The 26,494-nt window shown below is 47.4% G+C and overlaps 1 protein-coding gene across 4 annotated transcripts in view; it reads left to right on the forward strand.

Moving 5' to 3' along the window:
• The window catches only part of PSD2 (pleckstrin and Sec7 domain containing 2), a 148,228-nt gene extending 122,078 nt beyond the window's left edge, over positions 1–26,150 (forward strand). For 2 of the 4 annotated variants that reach the window (XM_073356046.1, XM_073356045.1), the window contains exons 10-15: positions 1,104–1,318; positions 2,806–2,876; positions 16,788–16,945; positions 18,843–18,987; positions 21,844–21,987; positions 24,421–26,150. In XM_073356046.1, coding sequence (XP_073212147.1) covers positions 1,104–1,318; positions 2,806–2,876; positions 16,788–16,945; positions 18,843–18,987; positions 21,844–21,987; positions 24,421–24,627 — 940 coding nt within the window. In that variant the 3' untranslated portion in view covers positions 24,628–26,150. Of the gene's footprint in view, positions 1–1,103; positions 1,319–2,805; positions 2,877–16,787; positions 16,946–18,842; positions 18,988–21,843; positions 21,988–24,420 lie in introns of those variants that run through there. The other 2 variants (XM_073356047.1, XM_073356048.1) reach the window with 2 other exon arrangements.
• Positions 26,151–26,494: the final 344 nt, after the last annotated feature.

The following is a 26,494-nucleotide window of genomic DNA, read 5'->3' on the forward strand; positions in this document are numbered from 1 at the left end:
TTCTGATGTTCTTATACTTTGATGCCCTGGTGACATTCCTGCTAGCTGAAGTCTCTTTTTGCCCATTATTGCATAGCTTACATCTGAACTCTGATATGGCCCCAGCCTAATTTGTAGTGGGCCCAGTTGTGCCATTTAGGCACTGGCTGTTCTGGGGTGGTCCCAGAGCCCGGGCTCCAGCCCAAGCCCAAACAGCTACGCCACAATTCTATGGCCCCACAGCCCGAGCCACGAGTCAGCTGACCCAGGCCAGCTGCAGGTGTTTAATTGCAGTGTAGGACCCTGCAGTCACTTCCCTGGTTAGTCAAGATTTTACCCATGCCTCCCTGCATGGAGAGCTTTTCCCAGTCCCTGCTTCCATCAAGGTCTCTCCCAGGGGCTCCCTCCTGGAGAGCTTTCCTTCCTCTGAGTAGGGGGTTAGACTAGATGACCTTCTGGGGTCCCTTCCAACCCTGATATTCTATGATTCCCTGCAGCCCTTTCTCCAGCTGGGTTCCATCACCATGTGAGCTTGGCTCTCATTCCTCTTGCTCCAGTCACTTTCTGCTCTCTGGTGAGCCTCATTCCATAATCAGGTTGGCTTAGCCCCATGTTCTCCAGCCCACTCTACGCCAGCCTGGAGATCTGTCTAGTCTAGTACCCAGATGCTTCTGCGGAAGGTGTAAGAACCCCACAGTAGCTGACTTGGGCTAATTTGCCTCCCACATTAGATCTCACCCAGGACTCTAATAGCGGGCCTAAGCCCTGAAGCACTAGGCCAAATCTCCCTTCCACATATGCTTTGTTAGCATTAACCATGATGTCTCCTGTTTGACTAAGTAATGTCACAAAGCTGCAATGAGAACAATCACGGGTTGTCAAATGCCTCTCGCCGTTATGCCCTGTTCAATGCCATTCAAGTCAACAGGGCTGCAGCAGTGCTCACAAGAGGAGAATTTGACCCCACATATTACAATACTTGGCACACCATGATTTTCAATATATAACAACCTGGTTCTACCGCTGTATTCTACCGCTACTGTAATGAGTGACTTGCTCGAACCAAGGCCTGGTCCCTCTAGCAGGTAAAACATAGTGTCAAAGACTAATGTTCTTTGTTCAAGGTTTTCTCTGGGTTTCTTTCCAAGTGACGAGGACGAGCTGAGAAAATCACTGTCGGAACTCGTGGACGACAAACTAGGAGCCAGTGCAAAGAAAGTGACGCGGATCGTAGACGGCAGCAATCCTTTCCTGGACATTCCCCAGGCACTGAATGCAATTACCTATAAGCACGGCGTCCTCACCCGGAAAACCCATGCTGATACAGATGGGAAGAGAAGTATGTGTTAGAAGAGAAGTGCAGCATGTAGCGTGACATGCCAGTAAGGGACACCTAGGGCAGAGAGGACAGCACCAGGACATGCAGTAAGAGTTGGGTCTAGCATCAAGACCAGAGCTGGGTGAATGCCGCAGACAAGTATGCAGAGAGATAAACCTAGCTGGTTTGCATGGCTGGTAGCCAGGACCCCATATACTGACTTCTGGGTGTCCCAGTGCAGAGGGCCAAGTCAAGGCCAATGCACCACTTCAGTCCTGTTTTGAGGATTTCAGTGGTGCATAGGGCTATGCTGTGGTATATTTCCCCTGGTGCAAGGGGGTGAACTCTGCCATCCAGCTCAGTACTTTCCCCACCTAATTTCAGTGCTTTTCACTCCCCTTTTCTGGTTTTGCTTTTTCTTTGGTGTGGTAAAATCGCAATCAAAGGGAGTTGTGATGGTTGTCCCTGCACGAGCCAGGGGCTCTCCCCTGGCAGCACCACATTCAGGGAGGGCCATAGTTGCAGCCCCTGCCCTCTTCTGTCTCCCTGCGATGCTAACCAGCTGGGATAGGGGAGTAGGTGGGGCACGCAGACCTGGCTGGTCACAGAAAGGTGCAAATGCTCTGTATGCTCAGGGGTATAGCAATGAGCACATGTCCCCACATCCTGGGGCTTGCAGTGGGGCTGTGTATCTCCATCCCAGCCCACGCTTGGCCCCATAATTAGAGCCCCAATAAAGCCCCAAACACTCCTCTAAAAGGGGTGGGTCAAAATCAGATTGCTGCCACCAGCTGCCCCCAGGCATTAGGAACGGCCGAGCTTTGCAGCTGGCCCCATCCTTATACTGGGCTTAGCCCAAACTCTGGATCCCAGCACCCTGAGCTATAGAGAAGGTCCAGACCCAGATCCGTTCTCTAGCATGAGCCCAGCTGAAACCCCAGACCCAACAGACCTCTCAACCTGGGGAGAGTGTGGATGCAGGGTCTCAACTGTGCGGCTTTGGCCCATCTCCATTCTGCCATTGCACTATACATGCTTGAGCTCCATTAGCAACTGGATGCCAAGTAATGCTGCGGTGAAATGGGAGCGCAGGAGAGATACAGGGAAATGTGTTTGGAATCTGTTAGTTGATTACCGGCAATTAGTAAAACCACTGAGGATTATTTCTGTTAATGGAGATGGATGGCCTAGTCACTGAGACCCATTAAAACCCCAGGAATACCTAAGGTTATGGCCCAAGGTCTCCCCTCTCTGAGCAGCCCTATACTAAGCACCAGGGCACATTTGTCATCTTCACCCATCATCGCAGAGCCCCCCTCCTTTGCCGCCTGCCCAGGATGAACGCCCCCTCTGTAGTGCCAGGCATTGCCATGGAGCTACTCTGTCCAGGCCCCCAACTCCAACCCTACAGAACAAGTAATGTGGCAGGTGCCCTTCGGCGTTACCAGTGAGGAAGAGGAAGCTATAGTTAACAGGCCCATGTAATGAGCTGCTTTTCTTTGTTTTAGCCCCGAGAGGAAGAAGAGGATGGAAGAAGTTTTATGCTGTGCTTAAAGGGACCATTCTTTATTTGCAGAAGGTAAAAATGGCCAACTCCGTCCCATGCTGATATTTATTCTTTCATGCTGTACGAAATGTTGCTACAAGGGAAGACTCCTAGAAAAGGATGCAAATGCTGGAAAAGGAGGCAGCGATTCTGAGCCCATGCTCACGATGCAGGTGCCAACTTCCAGGGTGTTTTGTGCATAGGAGCAGGAGGCGCCCGTAAGAAGAGCTGGAGGGAATTAACTGTATCTAATCAAATGACTCGGGGTGGAGGACTTGATCGTCTTCCATATCCTCAGGGGAATGCTGTAGTGAAGGCTTCCCAGCCTTAGAAAATGGAAATACAAGGAGCAATGTTCTGAGGTTAAGGAAGGAGAAATGAGGCTAGGCCTTTGCGGGGACGGTCTTCACAAGGGAGGTGGCTGAAGTTCTTTCACTGCCAATATTCCCAGCCAGGTCAGACAGGATATTAGTGGGGCCTGATGCAGTGGGTAGCCCCTCACAGATGAGGTCGGTGGAGGGTCAGAGTAGTCTTTTCCTGCCCTGTCATTATCTGCAGTCTGTCCCTTATTCAGTAAGGTATTCACTCGGGCCTAACTCTGCGCATGCAAATAGTCCTGTTGACCTCAATGGGAAACTCACATGCTTAAAGTGAGGCACAGGCTTCAGTGCTTCACTGAGTTGGTCCTTAGTAGGGATCGATGCTGGAGTCTCTCTCCCTCTTTCCTGGCAGACTGTACACGTGTATGTATTTCCTAAGGGGGCAACCACACAACTCTGCTCACTGTGTCTCCCCATGGATGAAGTAAAGCACAAAGCCCAGCTCAAGAATCATAGAATCATAGAATATCAGGGTTGGAAGGGACCCCAGAAGGTCATCTAGTCCAACCCCCTGCTCGAAGCAGGACCAATTCCCAGTTAAATCATCCCAGCCAGGGCTTTGTCAAGCCTGATCTTAAAAACCTCTAAGGAAGGAGATTCCACCACCTCCCTAGGTAACGCATTCCAGTGTTTCACCACCCTCTTAGTGAAAAAGTTTTTCCTAATATCCAATCTAAACCTCCCCCACTGCAACTTGAGACCATTACTCCTCGTTCTGTCATCTGCTACCATTGAGAACAGTCTAGAGCCATCCTCTTTGGAACCCCCTTTCAGGTAGTTGAAAGCAGCTATCAAATCCCCCCTCATTCTTCTCTTCTGCAGGCTAAACAATCCCAGCTCCCTCAGCCTCTCCTCATAACTCATGTGTTCCAGTCCCCTAATCATTTTTGTTGCCCTTCGCTGGACTCTCTCCAATTTATCCACATCCTTCTTGAAGTGTGGGGCCCAAAACTGGACACAGTACTCCAGATGAGGCCTCACCAATGTCGAATAGAGGGGAACGATCATGTCCCTCGATCTGCTCGCTATGCCCCTACTTATACATCCCAAAATGCCATTAGCCTTCTTGGCAACAAGGGCACACTGCTGACTCATATCCAGCTTCTCGTCCACTGTCACCCCTAGGTCCTTTTCCACAGAACTGCTGCCTAGCCATTCGGTCCCTAGTCTGTAGCTGTGCATTGGGTTCTTCCGTCCTAAGTGCAGGACCCTGCACTTCTCCTTATTGAACCTCATCAGATTTCTTTTGGCCCAATCCTCCAATTTGTCTAGGTCCTTCTGTATCCTATCCCTCCCCTCCAGCGTATCTACCACTCCTCCCAGTTTAGTATCATCCGCAAATTTGCTGAGAGTGCAATCCACACCATCCTCCAGATCATTTATGAAGATATTGAACAAAACCGGCCCCAGGACCGACCCTTGGGGCACTCCACTTGATACCGGCTGCCAACTAGACACGGAGCCATCGATCACTACCCGTTGAGCCCGACAATCTAGCCAGCTTTCTACCCACCTTATAGTGCATTCATCCAGCCCATACTTCCTTAACTTGCTGACAAGAATACTGTGGGAGACCGTGTCAAAAGCTTTGCTAAAGTCAAGAAACAATACATCCACTGCTTTCCCTTCATCCACAGAACCAGTAATCTCATCATAAAAGGCGATTAGATTAGTCAGGCATGACCTTCCCTTGGTGAATCCAGGCTGGCTGTTCCTGATCACTTTCCTCTCATGCAAGTGCATCAGGATTGATTCTTTGAGGACCTGCTCCATGATTTTTCCAGGAACTGAAGTGAGGCTGACTGGCCTGTAGTTCCCAGGATCCTCCTTCTTCCCTTTTTTAAAGATTGGCACTACATTAGCCTTTTTCCAGTCATCCGGGACTTCCCCGGTTCGCCACGAGTTTTCAAAGATAATGGCCAATGGCTCTGCAATCACAGCCGCCAATTCCTTCAGCACTCTCGGATGCAACTCCTCCGGCCCCATGGACTTGTGCACGTCCAGCTTTTCTAAATAGTCCCTAACCACCTCTATCTCCACAGAGGGCTGGCCATCTCTTCCCCATTTTGTGATGCCCAGCGCAGCAGTCTGGGAGCTGACCTTGTTAGTGAAAACAGAGGCAAAAAAAGCATTGAGTACATTAGCTTTTTCCACATCCTCTGTCACTAGGTTGCCTCCCTCATTCAGTAAGGGGCCCACACTTTCCTTGGCTTTCTTCTTGTTGCCAACATACCTGAAGAAACCCTTCTTGTTACTCTTGACATCTCTGGCTAGCTGCAGCTCCAGGTGCGATTTGGCCCTCCTGATATCATTCCTACATGCCCGAGCAATATTTTTATACTCTTCCCTGGTCATTTGTCCAATCTTCCACTTCTTGTAAGCTTCTTTTTTATGTTTAAGATCCGCTAGGATTTCACCATTAAGCCAAGCTGGTCGCCTGCCATATTTACTATTCTTTCGACTCATCGGGATGGTTTGTCCCTGTAACCTCAACAGGGATTCCTTGAAATACAGCCAGCTCTCCTGGACTCCTTTCCCCTTCAAGTTAGTCCCCCAGGGGATCCTGGTCATCCGTTCCCTGAGGGAGTCGAAGTCTGCTTTCCTGAAGTCCAGGGTCCGTATCCTGCTGCTTACCTTTCTTCCCTGCGTCAGGATCCTGAACTCAACCAACTCATGGTCACTGCCTCCCAGATTCCCATCCACTTTTGCTTCCTCCACTAATTCTACCCGGTTTGTGAGCAGCAGGTCAAGAAAAGCACCCCCCCTAGTTGGCTCCTCTAGCACTTGCGCCAGGAAATTGTCCCCTACGCTTTCCAAAAACTTCCTGGATTGTCTATGCACCGTTGTATTGCTCTCCCAGCAGATATCAGGAAAATTAAAGTCACCCATGAGAATCAGGGCATGCGATCTAGTACCTTCCGTGAGCTGCCGGAAGAAAGCCTCATCTACCTCATCCCCCTGGTCCGGTGGTCTATAGCAGACTCCCACCACTACATCACTCTTGTTGCACACACTTCTAAACTTAATCCAGAGACACTCAGGTTTTTCTGCAGTTTTGTACCGGAGCTCTGAGCAGTCATACTGCTCCCTTACATACAGTGCTACTCCCCCACCTTTTCTGCCCTGCCTGTCCTTCCTGAACAGTTTATAACCATCCATGACAAGAGAACAGCTGTAGAACCCCACTCCTGGTGCCCTTTGGTATTGTCACCAGTGGCATCCTCCTGTCTGCCTCTCGGGCACTTCCTGTGGGTAGGCAACCACGTGTGTCGCATTAATGTCTCCAACACAACAGAAGTAAACAAATTGTGAATTATATAAGAGAGGCACGAGGGCCCCTCAGGGCAGCATGAAGTTGTGACTCAGCCCCATGCTCACACCCTGACGATCTCTGTGTGGTGCTGGTGGTGATCCTGGAGTATGTGTGACAGGGCTCTCGGAGATCTGGCAGGGGCTGATGGTAATTGATTGGTGCCTGTTGCTCTCAGCCAGTTTGGATTTTTGCATCCATGCTGCCATCAGCTGGGACTGCAGCAGATCTCCAGCTTAGCAGAGTCTGGCTAGAGCAGCTCTTGGGGAGGGAGATTGTGGCAACTGCAGGAAGAGGTGATGTTAGCTACCTCCTTCTTAGTGAGTACTCAGCCAGTCCCCCACATGGAACTAAGGGAAGGGTCACCATGCTAGAGAAGATGCTCTCTTTTGGTAGGGATGGAAAAGCTGAGGTCAGGGCCACTTGTAGTTATCCATGATCCCATGGCAGTTCATAAGCGATATTAACCCCAAAGTCCTGGGTAGGCACCAGTAGGGATAAATGAAATCTGCCTATTTACAATTCTTTGCTGCAGTTGTGGTTTGCTATGGCATTCTTATTCACATTCACTCTAAATGGTTGCAGATAGTTGCCGTGTGCTGTTAAGTAGCTGCCACATTTCACCCCAGAGGTAGCTGCATTTCACAGAGTACGAAGTGATCTCCATGGATAGTTTATAAACCAGTTATATTTATAAAGAGCATTTGGTGTCCTTTTGAGATGCCACATATTAAGAGCAGCAGCCCCACAGTTACCTGACCCTGCACCACTGTGCTGCTGTACTTGAACAATCTATGCATATTAATATAATGGAGGTATTGCCTAGTGGTTAAAACACATAACTGAGAGTTAAGAGATTCCCAGTTCTTCTACAAATGCCCAATTGTGACCTTGAAGCAAGTCACTGAACCGTCACATTGGGCATTTCTAGAAGATTTGGGATCTCTTGATGCTCAGTTCTATGCTTTACCCAATAGGCAATGTTGCCAAGGTATTAATAAGTATACATTGCAGCAAGTTGGCTGTAGATAACAATGGGGTAAGATATGTTTGGCTACAAAGCCGTGGGAAATGGTAGTGAAGAGGATATTACCAGCCTCCAGACCATGATGACAATAAGGAACACAGATTCTGCCCTCAGCAACACCAGACTAGCTGTCAGGAGAGGCAGTGGGGAGCTGTGTATGCACAGTCAGGGACACAAGTGGACCTTTAGGGCCGCATCTAGCCAAGCTACACTCAATTCAGGACCCATCAGTGAAGATGGCAACAGGTTTAGAGCATTCTCCACTCTCTTTTGATCTTGGGACATAAGTTAGAGCAGCCTCAGGGTGGCTCTAATTTACACCAGCTGCAATGGAAACCGAAGGGCCTTTCCACTGGTCCTGGATCACTGGCGTTTCAGGTGGTCCAGCCATGCCCCTATCATACCACCAGCACTGGAGGGGAGCCAGAAAGAGGTGGGACAAAGCCAACGTAGCTGACTCTACGTCACCCAGGGATTTTCTTATAAAATGACGAGCCCCAGCTGCTCACTCCACTCTCGCAGCACAAAGAGGCTGGGCCAGGGAGTAGGGATCTGGTCCTGTGTATGAGGTACTAAGAACAGAGAGTCCCATTGGACCCTGGTGTGCAGTTAGTATGGTAATGAGAGACACACCCTCCTTTGTTGTTTTCAGAGTTGTTGTCACCATGTTGGTCACAATGTAGGAGAAAGCGAAGGTAGGTGAGATAATCTCTTTTATTGGACCAGCTTCTGTGGATGGAAGAGACATGCTTTCAAGCTACCCCTGACCTGAAGAACTATATGTCATTTAAAAGCTTGTCTCTTTCGCCACCTGAACTTGGTCCAATCAAAGAGATTACCTCTTGCACCTTGTCCTAGATAGATAGATAGATCTAATGGTTCAGTGATAGCACATGTTGTTGACTCCCTCCTGTTAATTGCTGGATTGGCATGTCCGAGCATAGTTTGGAGAAGCAATTTCTTGATCCTTTAGTGGGTCTTGAGGAACAAGCGGAGAGCTCCTGAGCTCTAATCCCTGCCGTGCTGCTGACTCATTGTATGGCCTTTGGCAGGTAATTTCACCGCTGTAAAATGGGGATAATAAACCATAATTACCTCACTCACATGGGTGTTGAGAGGATTAATGGCTGTGTGTGAAGAGCTAAGTGTTATTATGTAGGACTGCTTTTAAGAGCTGCTTGTTTGGAGACCGTCCAGAGGGCCTGATCCTGCAGCCCTTCCTCCTCAGAGTGGATCTGGTGATCTGGCCTAGGCAGGAGAGGGGGTGCTTCCTCAGTAATTGACCGATGCCTGTACAGGTGGGCACTCAGGTTACAGAGGCGCTCCCTTGTTCAGATACAGTACTGAGCATGTTTAAAAGGGCGAGTTTTCAAATTCCTTGTAAAAGGGTGAGAGCAGGCTGGAAGGTAAGTAAAACTCCTCTAAGCCACAGAATCAGCAGGCTGGGCATTACTTCAGGAAACCTAGCCCAGGAGGCACAAATTCTGTTCCCAGCACGGGAGAGCGAGGGCAGAGATGAGCCTCTGGGTATGTCTACATGGTGAAATCAGAGCCACAGCAGCGAGTCTTAGCTCCTCTAACAACTGACTCGGGCTTGTGAGGAGAGATGAGAGAGTCCAGGTTCTGAGAACCGGGCAAGTGGGGAGGGTCCCGCAGGCTCAGCCCGAGCCCAAATGTCTATAGTGCTACTTTTAGCCCCGCAGCATGAGCCCAAGTTAGTTGACCTGGACTCTGAGACTCGCTGCTGGGGGTTGGGGTGGGGGTGGTTGCTGTGTAGATGTACCCTCAGAGTCTTAGTCAGTGGGAAGCCTATCCACACCCCATCAGCAGATTGGATCATGAGAAGCTCTTGTCCCTTTTCTCTCTGAGCTACATCTCCATAGTAACAGCACCTGATTCTGGCCTCACACTGGAGTTATTCCTGACTTTCATCACTGTGTGAGAAAGCGGAATCAGGCTCAGCAGACCTGATTCTCTCTTCCTATCCAGCTCCTCAGTTGGGGCAAAGGGGCCAAAAAGCTTCCAAACTAGGGATTCCTGTGTTGGAGTCCCAGCAGATGTGGAGTCGCTGTAGAGAGCGTACCAGGCAAAGAGGAATGGCTGGCTGATTCCCCGATGGTCCCAGCACCGTCCTCAGCTACACCCAGCACAAACTGGGCACGGCGGAGAATGTGAGCCAATGAGTTGTTGTAGCTGTGTTGTTCCCAGGATTTTACGGGGGCAAGGTGGGTGAGGTAATAGCTTTTATTGGACCAAGTTCTGTTGGTGAGAGAGAGACAAGTTTCTGAGCTTACACATAGCTGAAGAAGAATTCTGGGTAAGCCTGAATCTTTCACCAACTGAATTTAGTCCAATTACAGGTATTACCGCACCCACATTGTCTTTCTAAAGCATTTTAATATTTCTGAATAGAATAGGGAAAGGGAAAGTGGATGAGATAAACTACGAGATACCCTGAAGCTCATTCCCACGAAATAAAGGCCCGTAAAATATTTAGGATAAAATGAAATAAACTCCTTATCATTCAATCGTTTGGGGGCATTTCAAACTGGAAACTGACCCCATTCTAACAGAAAAGGTTGCTGAAATTCAGAGAGATTCTCACCAACTCTTGGCCTATTTATCATTAAGGAAAAAGCCAGTTTCCAAACAAAAACTAGGTCATTTTGGAAGTGAAAAATACTGGCATTTCAGCTTGTTTTCAGTGTAAGATTGGCTGTATTGCTGGAAATTGTAACTAAAGCACAAGTGCAAAAAGGGAGGTATGAAATTGCAAGAGAAAGGTGCTACCACAGCTACAACAACGCTGATGATGATGCACCAACCAGCACGAATGTTTGCGTGAAACTCCTCCAAAGGCTGCAAGGAATGCTTCGATCTGAATATCTATCAGTTTTCACTGAAATTTAAATAAAAACACTGATTGAAAAAAGAACAGGAGTTCTTGTGGCACCTTAGAGACTAACAAATTTATTAGAGCATAAGCTTTCGTGGGCTACAGCCCACTTCATTGGATGCATAGAATGGAACATATAGTAAGATATATATATATATATATATATACAGATAAGTAGGAAATTACCATACAAACTGTGAGGGGCTAATTAGTTAAGATGAGCTATTATCTGCAGGAGAAAAAAACTTTTGTAGTGATAATCAAGATGGTCCATTTAGACAGTTGACAAGAAGGTGAGAGGATATTTAACTTAAGGAAATAAATTCAATATGTGTAATGACCCAGCCACTCCCAGTCTCTATTGAAACCCAACTTAATGGTATCTAGTTGGCATATTAATTCAAGCTCAGCAGTTTCCCGTTGGAGTCTGTTTTTGAAGCTTTTCTGTTGCAAAATTGCCACCCTTAAATCTTTTACTGAGTAGGATTGCTACTAAATTTTTGGATTTACAGGCCTCAATTCAGCAAAGCGATTAAGCACGTGTTTAACCTTAAATCCAAGTTCAAAATGGTATTAGGGGCCTGAACTCATTGACGTCACTGACAGTCTTTCCATTGATTTCAGTGGGCCTTGGATCAGGGTTTAAGTGCTTTGTTGAACTGGGGTGGGATTGCATTTGTGTTTAAGGTCAAACAGAAGCATAGGGGTTTGGTGAATCAGGATTATCGTGTAGTCCAACTCTAGACGGTGTCTGTGTGAACATGGCATTTTACAAACCTTGTCCGATCTATGCTGAGTCTGATTTGCCCTCTATAACTAAACTTGTATTGCACATTACTCCTCTTCGTTGTGTAGAGCCAGCAGAGCTATGGGAGACAGAGCACTCTAGTCTCCCTCATGCATCACTGACAAAATTGTCTATTACTTAGCCAGTCTTACAAAGACATATGACTATGTGTATATTTAGGGTGACATCGAGACACTATGACTTCAGTGGGATTCCATTATTATCTATTATTATTATTGTTGTGATAGCATCTATGTACCCCAGTCAGGGATCAGGGCCCTGTTGTACTAACTGCTTTACACACGTATAACAAAGAGTGGCCCCAAAGAGCTAATACTTGGCAGGATCTGGCCCTAACTTCCAAATGCAGAACCTACCATCGATGATGATGCACAAGCCAGAAATGACCTAGCTTCACACTCAAACCCCAGGGCCAGCAGTCGGAAAAACTATCTTTTGACTTGTGAAGTAAGCACATTTGATGCTGAAATCAGCAAGGGACAATAAATGTGGAAGCCAATGACATTCGCGTTACAGTCCCCTTTTCAGAACAGCGTCGCACTTTCTTTTTAAGATTATCCCTTTGACTTCCCCCCCACACACACACACACACTGTAATTTCATTGTCACTTGTTTCTGCAGGGACTGGAAGCAGATGTGTCAATAACCAAAGAAGTTATTCTTGCCATATTTCCGGCCCTACTGGAAATCTCACTAGAGATCCTGCTCTTGTGAGATTCCCAACCCAGTTTTGCAGACCCAAAGGTTTTAAGTATTGGAGAAGCATCTGAACACTTGGGTAGCTCCCTGGACCTTTTGAAGTTCATGAAAATGTATATATAGTACATTGGCCTTGTGTGTGGTCATGTCTCACTCTGGTTGTCTATCTGGCCGACTGAGCAGTTGGTTCCACATTGCGTTGTGGGAGGTGTAATCTTCCCAGCAGCCTTGCTCATCAGAGACAATGGGGGCCCAAATGACAACTCCCATAAAGCAATGCACTAGAGAAATGCAGTTTAATTTTTTTAAACTGATTTCTATTCTATGCAGGTTCTTATACCATACTTATTACCATAGTATCTGAAAGTTGTAGTATCTAATTTGAAAGGAAGCCTTTCTGGTTAAATTCATTTAAAAATATTCCAATTCAGGTCAAACTGACGCTAAACAAAATATTGCATTTAGATTTTCCTAACAGAACATTGAAAATTTTCAGCAAAACTTCCCATGGAATTCAGCAAAATTTCCCACAAAAAAATTCAATTTTGGAGACACCGCATTTTACATTGGAAAATCATAGTGACAGTTCCTGATCAGCTGTATCCCTTCCTATAACAAAATACAATGTACTTATGAGCAAACCTGTGCTCTTTTAGCTCAGACCATAGACACTGGCCTTTTTGATGCTGTGGGTCCTGGATTCAATTCCTGTTGTCGACCACAGCTCTGTATGGATATGGCCATGGTTTGTTACATGGTTTTGTTACATGAGATTTCAGCAGCTCTAGGGTGGAAAAAAACTGCAATCATTTTAAACCAGCCCCATGATGTGCTGTGATGTTAGAATTCTTTAGGAAAATCAAATTGCCACACACTAAGTCACCACTGTAGGGAAAAGCCCCTCAATATTGCATCCCATTCAGCAGTATGCAGCCAGGTCCCTGCCTCCTTCCGCCCCAAGGTGATGCAATACTGAGATTTTCTTTGCGGTTCACCTTTAAGGAGTCAGCCACCTCAAGGTAGGAATTTGCTGCCAGACTTTTCTTGGCATGGTTCCTTTTAGCATCTCATCACACGAGGCCTCGTGGTGTATGTGCTCATACACGTAGCAACATTTCAAACCAGATATTTTTGTGCTGACTGCTTCAGAAAAGCTGCTTTCAGGCACTTTTACAGTCAGAAACACAGCTCTGTATTAATGGACCCTGCTCACTCAACATCTGGCATCTGCTCACTGTCTGGCACTGCTGCTACTTCCCAAGCACAAAGATGCTGGTACTCCTGTTAGCCCTGCAAAGCCACTGCAGGTATAGGAGAGCAGCTGGGTTCTGAGCACAGAATGGCAATGATGTCAGTGGTAGAGAGAACACAGAATTATTTTTTCATCCCATGTTGAATAGGTAGCTCTGGGAGCTAGGGAAAAATATATTTTGGCCTCTAATGTGATGTGTTGTGAGAGTCACCTTGAGACACCAGAGATGGGGCCTCTGGGTCACTTGCCAGGATCATATAGATTATATCTCACCTAATCAATTCCCTGCCATTTCAGGGAGCCTCGCACATTGGTGCACCTTGGTCCCTCCTGTTCTCTGCCTGTGGTGCACAATAGTTTAGTCTCCCGAGGGCGGAGATACTGTGCTTTCAATCTGATTGTTAGCTCGGTCTGGGGGTAGTCTTTAGAGCCCTGTGATCTCCAGGAGGTCAGACTAGCTGATCTGGACGTCCTGTCTGGCCTTAAACACTACAAGATGGAAACCACCAATGGACCCTTGGCAGCCCCTTTTCCAGCTAAGGCCCTGAGCCTGGCCATGGATACATCTGCCCCCAACTCTCAGCACAGGAGCAGTGCCCCTGGCATCAGGGGCACTTAATGGTAAGCACGTGTGGAAAGCATTTTCAGGCTTGGTGCCCAAAGCCAAGTTTTTAATAATGCCTTTACTGAGCTATGTCCATTTACAGCAACTGTGTGATGGCAAAACCAGGAGGTTGTAGTGCTTTTACTCAAAGGCATTGTTATGGGAAGAGGAGAGAGGCACCTAAAGAAGAGGGCATATGGCCTACCAAGCCAGCTGTATGCAGACCATCCTCCATTTGCATCATCCCCTCCTCCAGTAATTAATCTCAGTGTTTCACTAGACTTCCCCAGTGAGTAGGCCTGGCTCCTCAAAGGCATGTAGCTCCTGCTGAAACCAATGGGAGTTCTTCTTGTGTGGCATCTCCTTGTGGCAGCGGGTCACAACCATGGCAGCCCATTCTGTGCAATCCTCTACCAATTTCCTTGTGGATGAATGGTCCTTTTGATCCGCCCAGGATACCACATTGTCCATCCAAGATCTCCTTTTTCTGCCCCCTGTTCTTCTGCCACCAGTGCCCCTTCAGCACACATTGCCCACCGAACCCCTTAAAATGTGCCCTGCGCACTGAACTTTTCTTTTCACAAGATCTCTGACAAGCATTTGCTGAATTCCAGTAATCTCCAATACTTTTCCCTTGGTGACATGGTCTGTCCACGGTCTATAACACCACAGCTGGAAGGATTGTAGTTTCATTATTATCAATTGTTTGAATGTCCATGTTTCACAGCCGTAGTTTAACAAAGACCGAAAATGAGTTTTTAAGTGTCGGAAATTACCCATCAGCTTTATGTCCCTACTCAGCAGATGTTTATTCTTTGGAAATCAATGGGAGACAGGCATCTAAATGCTTTTGAGGATCTGAGCCTTTGTCCCTTTATGTTGCCTTTTGCCTGTCTGTGTTTCCTGTTTGCTCGTAGGGTAAGTCTACACTGTAATTAAAAACCCGCAGCTGGCCCATGCCAGCTGACTCAGGCTCAGGCTGTGGGGCTGTTTAATTGTGGTTTAGATGTGGGTTCGGACTGGAGCCTGGGCTCCAGGACCCTGTGAGGTGGAAGAGTCCCAAAGTTGGGGCTCCAGGCCGAGCCTGATGTCTACACTGGAATTAAACAGCCCCTTAGCCTGAGGACAGCAAGCCCAAGTCAGCTGGCACAGGCCAGCTACAGGTGTATAACTGCAGTGTAGGCATCCCCTTAGCTTCCCTGTAACCACACCCCGGTGTGTGATTCCATGAGCACTCACAAGCTAAGTGGATTTGATCTGTATTTAGATAGCAGACCTGTAAAGAGCATATCATACTGTAGGTCAGTGGGCCCCAAACTGTGGGGCATGCCCCCCAGGGAACACGAAAGCATGTTCGGGGGGGGGCACACAGCAGGGCCCAGGCTAGCCCCGGGGGGCAGGGAGGGAGCGCCACCCAGCCCCACTCCGCCACCCAGCCCTGCTCCAGTCCCAGTTGCAGCCCACCCTCCGCTCCACCCTCAGCCCACCTCTGGCCCCAGCCGCAGCACCACTCCACTCCCTGCTCCACCTCCAGCCCAACTCTGCTCTCATTCCCGCTCCGCCCCGAGGCCAGCTCCCCCTCTAGCCCCAACTCCTCCCCATCCCCAGTTCCGTCCCGGCTCCACCTTCTGAGCCAACCGTGCAGTAATGGGGGGGCATGGACAGAGTCCATTACTGGCGAGGGGGAGGGGTGACAGGAAAAGTTTGGGCACCGCTGCTGTAGGTGCTGCTGACTCATGAGGTGGCTCCTTTCTTTCTTATTCAGTGTCCCAGCAAAGTGCTGGGGACTCAGTGCTGCTGGAGGTGTCATCTCTTGTTGAGCCATAAAACCAAGATCCCTTTTCTCTGTCATCCAAGATCTCCTGGCTGTTCTCATAAGAACAGTGGGGTTACCACACTCTGGCCAGGGTAACTACATTCTTCCTCCCGAACACTCCCGGCAGCTTCAGTTGGATACGGTTTACTTCCTCACTTCCTGTCCTAAACAGCTGTACAGTGTTGCCGTGCACAGCTGTGGTCTAAAGGGGCTGCACTGTGAGTGGGACTTAATGCATTAAAAGGGTGAAATTCATCCCTGGGCAGAGGTCAAGCAGCACCGGTCAAGGTCCATATACGCCTTATTTTGAGGACTGAAGGGGAATTTAAATGCACAGGGGTTAATTTCTCATCTTTGTAAGGCACTGTGTGATCTGAGGACAAAAGTGGCAACAGCAATGCGGATATATTAATTATTTATTATGATTATTTTCATTAGTTTTGAAATCGCCTGCATTTGGGAAAACTCTCTGAGCCCCAAGGGAGTGAAATGACTTTGTTGCAATTTGCCAGGGCTCCTGTATTGGATTACACAAAGGAACATGCCAACTAAAGTGGCATGAACATCTCGGGGCTAATATTTAGAGAGCTGCAAGACACAGAGGGGAGGGTAAGCAATTCAAACCTGACCTCCAGTCAGCTTTCTTGGGTTGTGTCTGAACGTAGTGCAGGGACTCTCAATGCACATCTGAATGGAGAGATCCCTTCAGCTCCAAATGGTTAATACTGCGCTTCCTCCTATTGCAAGGGAAAGCGTTGGGCCAGATCTTCTCTGTTGATGTAAATCAGTGTAGCTCCAGAAGCCCATGGGCTGAAGCCAATTTACAGCAGCTGAAAATCAGTTCCTTTCACTTTCAAGGGGCTTTATTCATGTGAGTAAAAATTTCAGGATGTAACTCCATATTGTCCGTTCTCTGACAGGCTGTGGGTATGTGGCACCTGACAGTTTCCTGGTGAATGTAATGATGGAAGAAGGTGCCAGAATTTTGTTAATTATTAGCATTATCATCCCGAGCACTTACTGTAGAGGGGAGCCTTTTCCTGGTCTCGGTACTCTGTCATTATGGCACAGGATAGAGAAAAGGGCAGGTTTGTTAAGGAAACCTACAGATGCCGGAGTTGTCATTATCCTATGAATGCTCCTTTGTGACAGGATGAATATAAACCTGACAAAGATCTCTCTGAAGTGGATCTGAAAAACGCCATCCGAGTTCACCATGCCTTAGCCACCAAAGCCTCTGACTACAGCAAAAAATCCAACGTGCTCAAGCTGAAGACAGCCGACTGGAGAGTTTTTCTCTTCCAAGCTCCGTGAGTACCGTAGCGCAGTCCAGGTGACTCCCATTTGGTTGATTTTATTCCTTATGTGAACAATACCAAGCTGGGACTCAAGGCTGGTTTCTGGGAACCAGCAGTTTTTGGGGGTGTAATAAGGGATCAAATTGAATGGTCGTGTTTTAAATCACCTTGCACAGGGGAAAATGATGGTGCAAAGTAGTGGACAATCCTTGATGTGTAGGAGTCAGATCCTGAGCTCCTTACTCAGCTGTTCCTTAGCCCTGACTTAAGGACCATTCCACTGACTTCAGATGGGGTTTAGCCACCTGAGGACTGAGCAGAAGAAGAGTAAGGAGCTCAGGAAGGATCTAGCCCTAGGGTTGTAGGACATGAGTGCCCCACTCCAGTCATTGGGCTTATCAGTTCCCAGATCTGGTGAGGCCTGTGCTGAGCCCACAGTCACATGCAGGACTATTGACTAGGCCCCAACTCCTTGTCAGTTCATTATTCTGGTCTTGTTTTCATTTGTGTAGGGGGGCCATTTTCTCCAGCCTCCGCACTTGCTGGTTCCTTTCAGAACCAAAAGGCGAAGGGCCACAATGCTGTATGCCTGATTCTGGTCTCACTTACTTGGTTCTACACTGGGGTAACTCCACCAAATTCCATGGCATTATTCCTGATTTACACTGCTGCAAGGGAGATGAGAATCAAGGCCTGGGAGAATCAGGCTGTTTACAGTGTATTTCCAGTCAGAACAGAAGCCAGAGGTCCCGGCCCAGTTGCACAGACTCAGGAGCCTGATTCCGATCTCTGTTACACTAGTGCAAATCAGGCGTAACTTCCATTGCAGTTACAGCAGCATAAAACCAGTGCAAGTGAGATCAGAATCAGGCCTTGGGGAACTGCAGCATCGGGATAAGGCTCTGGGATGTGGCGCACTTCTCTGCCCCTCTTGTGCTTTGCCCTCAGCTACCACGGACAGCACACAGTCGCCGGGATGCATGCCCACCTGGCAGGAGGCAGGGTCTACAGCAGAGCTCATTGTTAGGTTTGCACTTTTGGATGACTTGGCAGGACATTCCATGCTTAAGGCCCAATTCAGTTACAAATGTGTCTTGCTTCCATGACCTCACTTGAAGGGAAATGGAATGTATTTCTCACTGGACTGGCCCAGCCGTGGGTGATCAGGTAAGCCAGAGCTCACACTCCCGGCTGTGCTTATTTGTTTCTAACCCCTCAGTAGGTGCTCAAATCCTGTGGCGATTTTGCCTCTCCTAGGCTCTATGTGATTAAAGCCTCTGGCAACTGCTAATAGGAAAATGGAGTCTGTCACCCCTAGGGTCGTCTGTCTGGATCTAGCCCAGGTTGGTAGCGATCACCAGGGCTGAGACCAACCGATCTTCTTGACTGCTCGGTTGGAGTGAGTCCATAGTGAACAGGATTCCACAGCATTAAAATCCCCACCACAATCCGCAATGTTCCACGCCTTTGTTCGCTGTCTCATCAGAAAAGCCAGGAACTGAATGGACCGTAGACTCAATTCCCCTCTCAGCCCAGGAGACAGACTGTGCAGAACCAGGGCAGAGCCCATAGATGGGAAGCTGGCATTGCTGCATGGCCTGGGGATAAAACCGAATGGCGTAGGTCAGTCTTTGTGGACAAACTGGAGGCAGAGAGCTAGAGTTTTAGTGGCTTTCACTGGGACAATTTACAGGGGGAAAGGGAAACAAAACTGACAATCCCGTACACAATAAGGAACCAGTTCCAATTAGCTGGTAATCTGCTCAGTTCCAAACCTGACAAATCCAAGGAACGCAGAAAAACAGGGCTTCAAAGCAAGGCTGCATGAGAACGGGCTGCCTTAGAACCAACTGTAATGCATGCAGGGCTGAGCGCAGTGATAGAAACAAACTCTCTCTCCCCGTCACAGAAGCAAAGAAGAAATGCTCTCCTGGATACTGAGAATAAACCTAGTGGCTGCCATTTTCTCTGCCCCTGCCTTCCCAGCTGCCATATGCTCCATGAAGAAATTCTGCCGTCCCCTCTTGCCATCTTCAATGACTAAGCTGTGCCAGGTAATGCATGCACGAGGGGGAGGGGCTGGAAAGCAGGTCAGTGCCAAGCATGAGATTCTGGGGGCTGCTGGGTATGCTTTTGGATGTGGCCAGGGTAGATCTGCTGCTTGTTTCAGGTTCATTCCCAGCCTTCATGCAATTAACAGATAAATGTTTTCCTGTGAGTCACACCCACCTATCTGCAGGGCTGAGATTGAGGGCCAGTCACACACCATGGCAAATCACAGGGTCCGATCCTGACTCCTAATGTGTGCACCTATATGCCACTGCTGGATCAACCTGCATACGCTGAAAGGTGCCTGCCTAAGTCTATAGAGGCTGGAAGGGCAGTGGACATGGTTAGAGTGGGCACGGTCTCATGAAAACCTGGGTATGCCTATGTGCTCAGCCAGTCATGCATCTCACACTTTGTTCCACCCCAGAGCAGGAATAAGATACCCACAGGGCATGTGTTTTGGTAGCGGAGTATCCTGTTGTTACTAAAGGGTGACCGATTAGCCCACTGGTGCACATGGCCACATTCAAGGAGAACACTCAACCTGCTGGCTTCATGGCTGGTTGTTCTGGCCCCCAAATCCTTCCTTCTCAGAAAGCGTGTCACCCATTGCTCAGTGCATTTCCCAATATCTCACCATTTCCAGGGGCAAAGGGCACAACCCTATTCCCATTGACCTCCATGGCGAAACTCATGTGGATTTCAATGGAGCCAAATTGGGCCCTCAATGCCCAGTAATTGGTAACTTTTTTTGTAAAGTGCAGCCAGGAGTGGTTATCTGGTTATTTTTCAGGCAGCTTTGTTGGCTGTCCTGTGGTTGGCAATCCATGCAGCATGCAGAAGTCATCTCTGCCTCTTGTGGGAATGGCATCTGAAAGATAGACCCATTTAATTTTCAAGTCAATATCTTATAGAGCCAATGTCCGACTACATTATTGTTACTAGCACTTAAAGATGCCCATTGAGAACTAGTTTAATAATCAGATGCCATATTTTGTTCTAAGGTGATCCAGCAGGGTTTTTCCATCTGTAATGTCTAGGATCCATTTCAGAGTCATTCTTGTTGCCCCTATTCATGCTGTTTTCTTCCATCATTTGCTGCCATGGCCTTGATGCTGCATCAGCCTGTCTCCCATGTCCATGGGCTCAGCTCTAGCCAGTCTTAGCATCCTGTAGCCATTGCTGTCTAGTTCTGTCCTGCTCCCTCTGGCCCTGTGCCCATTGGGCTATTCGGAATCATGCTCTTCAGGTGGTCAGGAATTTTTTCGTTGCAAAGTGCCACCAACACCAGACCTTTCTGCGGGCAATGGGAAAGTTTGGAGATGGAGGCAGAGATGGAGGCAGCACCCCAGAACAGCCTGGTGGTCAGGGCCCGCACCTGCAATAGGAGAGACCCAGCTTCAAGTCCTCCAGCTGTCTGCTCTGGAGCAGGGACCTGAACCACGTCCCAGCTGGCTCCCTTACCTTTGGGCTATGGTGCCAGTCTCTGCTGTCCTAATGAATATTTATCAGCTATACAAAGTGAAATAGGTGAGAAAAGGAGAGACAGCGAGAGATGGGGCTGACTCTAGCCAGTGGCTAGAACGTAGGAGATGCAGGTTCAAGTCCCTGCTCGGGATCAGGCAGAACAGGCCCTTTAACATGAGTTGCCCAGCTCCCTGAGGAGTGTCTGAACCAGCTGGCCATTCCGGGGCCTCTCTCGTGTCTTTGCATGAAAAATTCCAAAAGGCCTCAGTTTGGTTCCAGTGCAGAACAAAAACAAAATGCCAAAGCTCTCCATTCCTTTGTGAACCTGAACTGGTGTTCCGGCCAGCCCTAGCCGAGAGTGACACAGACCCTTGTTAGCAGCCTGGTCCTGCCTGCAGCCACCACTCCCCCTCCATTGCCATCATCCGCCTTTCTGCTCTGTGAAACCATCCCTGGGGTTCTTGGGCCTTTGCTCCTGGTATGGTGCCAATCAGAGTAACTAAACTCTCGCAGACTTTACCAGTGATCTTCCTCCCTGAACTGAAACCAGCACATTACTTCTGCCTGCAGGATCCTGTTCAGTGCTGCAAGCGCCAGCCCACGAAGGAGCTGAGGCGACTCCAAACTCCCATCTCATCAGGGATTAGAGCCCCAGGGAGAAAGTGGAGCAGCTGATCTGGGTAAACTGGTTCAGTGGTCTGGCAATGCCGGGAGGCAGTGCTGCTGGAAAATGCTCAGCTACTCCCGGGGCAGGTATCTGCTCTCTGAAATGTGCTTTTATAAGAAGCAGATATCATGTAGCTGGCACTGCTCTACAGAGAATACACACTGTAGCATTGTATAGGGCTCTCCAGTGAGCAGCGAATACAACACAAACACACCTCAGCAACAAGGAGACAGAGCAATAATCTGGCCTCTACAGGAGTGAGCCCCGCGGAGGGGGATATCACCTTTAGCCAATGAGATACCATGTCACAAGGACAGATATCCTGCAGCTCAGAGGGGGCTGCCTAGTTCTGCTGAAGGAGCAAGACACAGGCAGCTCCTCGATGGATGCCAGGAGCCTAAATCCCATTGAGGAGCTGGACCTCAGTTCAGGAAACAGTCCGTTCTGGATAGGTGTTAAATGACACGGCCCAGTTCACGTTTGCATTACAGAGGTAGAGTAATGATCGATGGGTTTTGATCCTCCTCAGGGGCCCAAATTTTGGCTGCTACTTCTCAGGTGAGTTTGGGAATTGAATGCATTAATTTGGCTCCAGGACTGAGCACAAGCCCAACTCCAGCTGGATGTTGCACGTCCTTGAAAAGAAGAATCCCACGTCTGCAATCTGGCATTGCCCTTGTTTTTGCATATTAGTACATCTGAACAGTTGACTTGCTTCTCTCCACAGGAGGAACAGCTGAGGTCCCATGAAAATAAGATGAAGCAGATTGCAGATGAACTAACAGAGCATAAATTACATCCTGTAGAGAAAAGCCTCAAGTCAAAAGAGGCTGAAGAATATAGGCTGAAAGAGCATTACCTAATATTCGAGGTAAGGGAGTTTTCGTCTTTCTTGTGATAAATGAGTCCTTGGACAAATCTGATGGGAGTTGATAAGCCTGGTATAGCTACTGTGTGTGTGTGTCTGTGTGCGTGTGTGTGCAGGGGTCTGTATGTATTTGTATGGGTGTGTGTCTGTGTGTGTGGGGGGGGGAGGGTCTGTGTGCATGTGCATGTGTCTGTGTGCGTGTGTGTGGAGGGGTCTGTGTGTGTCTGTCTGTGTGCATTTGTATGGGTCTGCATGTGTGTGCGTCTGTGTGTGCGTGCATGTGTCTGCATGTATCTGGGTGTGTGTCTGTGTGCGTGTGTGGTTCTGTGTGTGTGTGTCTGTGTGTATGTGTGCGCGTGCTCGGCAAGGCCCATGGAGACAGGCAGGGCAGTATATACTGATGGCAATGTTCTTTTGGGCACTGAAATTTAAAACAAACGATTTTCTTTATTAATTTTCAAAACTGACAAAAAAGAGAGAAATCAAACCCCAGCCTACTGTCCTGGCACCTGAACTGTCCCTCTGTCCTGCAGGAAGGAGATGGGCAGACCCTCTGTCTGGACCAGAGTGGGGGCTAAGGTTGGCTTTAAGAAACCTGTACAGACCCCCAGTCCTGGGTCTAACTGGTCTCACTTACACTAACTGCCAGCAGTTCCAGGGGACCAGTCAATAGTTGGGTATAGAAAAACCATGGTCACGCCCCACTCCACCAGCCAGACACCCTACATTTGACAGGAGGAGTGGCACAAGAGCTGCTACAAGGATTCCAGGCTACCTACAAATTCTGCAATCTTGGAAGAGCACACAGAGAGCCAGAGCTTCCAGCTTTACTGGGTGTGACCCGAGATTACCCAGGAAGTCAGTGTCAGAACCAGGACCAGAAACCAGGTCTCTTAGCCTTGTGTACAATCTATTAGACCCACAATCACAAACAGAATGTCGGTTGCCTCAGTGGAAAAGGACACACTTCCTTGTTGGCAAAAATGGCTTAAACCAGTGGTTCTCAACCTTTCCAGATGACTGTACCCCTTTCAGGAGTCTGATTTGTCTTGTATATCCCCAAATTTCACCTCACTGAAAAACTACTTGCTTACAAAATTAGACTTAAAAATACAAAAGTGTCACAGCACACTATTACTGAAACATTGTTGGCTTTCTCATTTTACCATGTAATTATAAAATACATCCATTGAAATACAACTATTGTACTTGCTTGTCAGTGTATAGTATATAGAGCAGTATAAACAGGTCATTATCTGCATCTGAAGAAGTGGGGTTTTTTACTCACAAAAGCTTACAAAAACTGTTAGTCTTTAAGGTGCCACTGGACTCCTCATTTTTTTTATGGATACAGACTAACAAGGCTACCCCTCTGATAATTGTTTGTATGAAATTTTAATATGTACTGACTTCGTTAGTGCTTTATTTGTGGTCTATTGTAAAATGAGGCAAATATCTAGATGAGTTGGTGTACTCCCTAGAAGACCTCTTCATATCCCATGGTTGAGAACCACTAACTTAAACCTCTCACCTACGCTGCTGGGTTCTGAAATGCAGGGTTCTCTAAGAAAAAGTATCTGGGCATAGGTCCAGTAAGGAAAACCCTGATGGATGGAGCCACATGTGTCAGTAACTAAAGATGCCCAAAGAGGGATTAGGGTAGAAAATACCGAGCACTTGAGAGTGACATTAGAGTGAAGAATGGCCCATCCTCATCTGAACTTCACCCCTATGCAGAGAGCCAGCGCCGTGTATCAGTTAACTCATCAAACAAGGGAATGTCACCCTGGGAGCATGGCGCTCCAGTCTGGGCAGCTCGCAGAGGTTATGAAGATCCAGCAAAAGCAGTGAAGATGGTGCAGAAGGACCTACACATTACAAGGAACTGCAAAAACTGACCTAATCTAGCCTTGAAATTAAATATGAAGCACAAAAGGAAAATGGAGCAGTCCCTCCTTTTTATACTAATATGAGAATAAGCCACTATTTAAGGGTAATCATGAACCAGTTAATGGCACACAGCTAAGTCTAAAATCATATTAGAGCTAATACTTCCTCCTACAGATTGTAGTTACCATCACAAGTCTTAGAGTCAAACACTGTTATGGTTACTGGATAATTTTACTGCAGTGTTGGTGTATTTACCTATGGGTAGGTGAAGGCTTATTGCACATTGGTCACAGAATAAGCATATTGCTATTAACAATGATCCCACTCTTTGCTTTGATTCCCACTTTGCTTGTATGCCACAAGGTTGAGTCAATCCATGTCGTTCCCCTGCCTGAAAGCAAATGGGTTCGCCTGGTGCATTGTTGTATGCCGGTGATAGATGATTGCCCCAGCTTGTTCTTGGATACCTTCAGTGTTCTCAGCATATCTTTGCCCCACTCCTTCCCTATTACCCAGCTGTTTGTCCTGTTCTGTTTCCCTCTGCAGAAGAGCCGCTACGAGACGTACATTAACTTGCTGTGCGTGAAGATAAAAGTTGGAACGGATGATCTGGAGAAAATCGAAGCCAGCCTTTTCATGGTGGAAGCTGATGACATCTCCTTGCGGAAGACACATTCAAGCCCTTCCCTGAGCCAGGGACACTTGTCTGTACACAGCAAGGTGGAAAAGGACGTTATAGAGCAGAACACTTAACAGGTAACGCTAGTGCGGGCGAAACCAATCAGTGAGGCTTAGTACTCCTTGACTAGATCGATGAGCACAATTATACCTAGGAAATCATATGAACAAAACCGGTAGACATACAAGACGTGGTTTCTGATCCAGCGGAAGAAATCAAAGAAGCTTTAGTTTACACTTTGCTAAATTTTTTCCAGTGCCCTGACATTTCAGTGTCATTGACTCTCTACTTTCTCTTCACATCTGTTACCCCCTTCAGTGTTTCTTTTACTCCTGCTCCCTGTGTGCATGCAATAAAGGGACACATTCTTTGTACAAGGGCTGGGATGCTCATTCTCCAGCAGCTCTCCCCTACGTCACTGGAGTTCCCAGACTCCTGCAGTTTCTGGCAACATGGAGACACAACCAGTTCTTGGAGTCTAGAATCTGTTCCTTTTTAACAACCAGCAGCAGGTCTGCAGCACCAGCAGCACTTACAATGAAACAGCAGGAAGAAACACAACATCAAGGAGCAAAATTCTCCATATTGCAATAATACAGGTTCGGCGGGATATTTACTGAGAATCAAAAAGTGTTATTACCATGGATGTGCAAAAAGTGATCTGTGCATGGCAATAGTGATATCCCGGGCACTATTGCTTGGTTTTTATACATATAAATATATATAAATAAATATATATAAGGAAACTTTAAAAGGGTTTTGAAACTGGATGTCTAAGTCCAACACTGCGAAGGCAAGATGGCTGGGAAGCATCGTCAGGAAGGCGATTCGAGATTACAGGGGGCTTCATAACATAGCAGAATGTTTTTAAAAATGCAGTCGCCTCTGTTTCTTTTTCGTTTTGCAATGAAGTTCCATATGGCTTTGCTGTGCCACACTGCGCTACTGTTGACGCTTATTAAACTTAAATAGCTGACCTACTGCTTCTTTTGTGTCCATAACTTCAGCAGCTTTGGATGGAGGCCCCATCTGAGCAGCAGTCCTGCAGATACAAGCTTCGCTACGTGACTGGGGCAGGTGGGAAACCTATCTCCTGTCCACTTGTATTGTACTGAACTCCATTTTGCTGAGCATACTGTACTCTTTCAACGGGATATTGTGTTTCTGTTTCATTCTGTTGTCTGTGGTCCAATTATTTGCTGTTGTAATAGAGATGATTCCACTGCATTTCAAAGGCCATGGCACTTTATTTATTTATTTTCATTTCGTTTTCCAGGCATGTTCACAGGAACCAAGTTCCGGTTTTAAAGGATCTTGTAGCTGCTAATTACAGTAATTTACAGTTTCTATTTTTGCAGCTTTTTTTTAAGGAAAAAAAAGAGATTTGTTTGGACTCTTGTCAACTTTTGAGCGTTTATAGACTATTGAGTTTCCATAATGTTTCTTACCACTTAAAAAGCCCCCACCCAATTTTACCTCTTCTTTTACCTCACCTCTTCTTTTGGTCTCTTTGTTTCTTTGTACAGTTTGATAGTTTCTTTGAAAGGATGCACTAAGAATCATGTCAAACAAAGAAATAATAATAAAGCTGAATCTGTTGAGAAAGAGAATTGGTCTGAAATAACATTCTCACTCAGGCTCATAGTGTGTAATGATTTCCAGTGTCTTCCCGGGTACTGAATTCTTGAATTTAGATATAATTACATGGTCACACGCAGAAGTGTCACCGCTGTAGCCTTAAACTCCACTTGTTTAGATGAAATTCTGGCCCCATTTAAATCCATGGCAAAAGTCCCATGGCTTCAAAGGAGCCAGATTTTCTGCCTAGGTGTTTCCTCCTGGGGTGAACAATGGGATCATTAGCCTATCTCCTGAATAGGATGCCCCATCAGTGCTAGGGAGGAAGGGTGTCCATTTAATATGATCAACCTATGCTTTCGT

Source organism: Lepidochelys kempii, chromosome 8, assembly GCF_965140265.1.
Source record: "Lepidochelys kempii isolate rLepKem1 chromosome 8, rLepKem1.hap2, whole genome shotgun sequence".
NCBI classification, from domain to species: Eukaryota; Metazoa; Chordata; order Testudines; family Cheloniidae; genus Lepidochelys; species Lepidochelys kempii.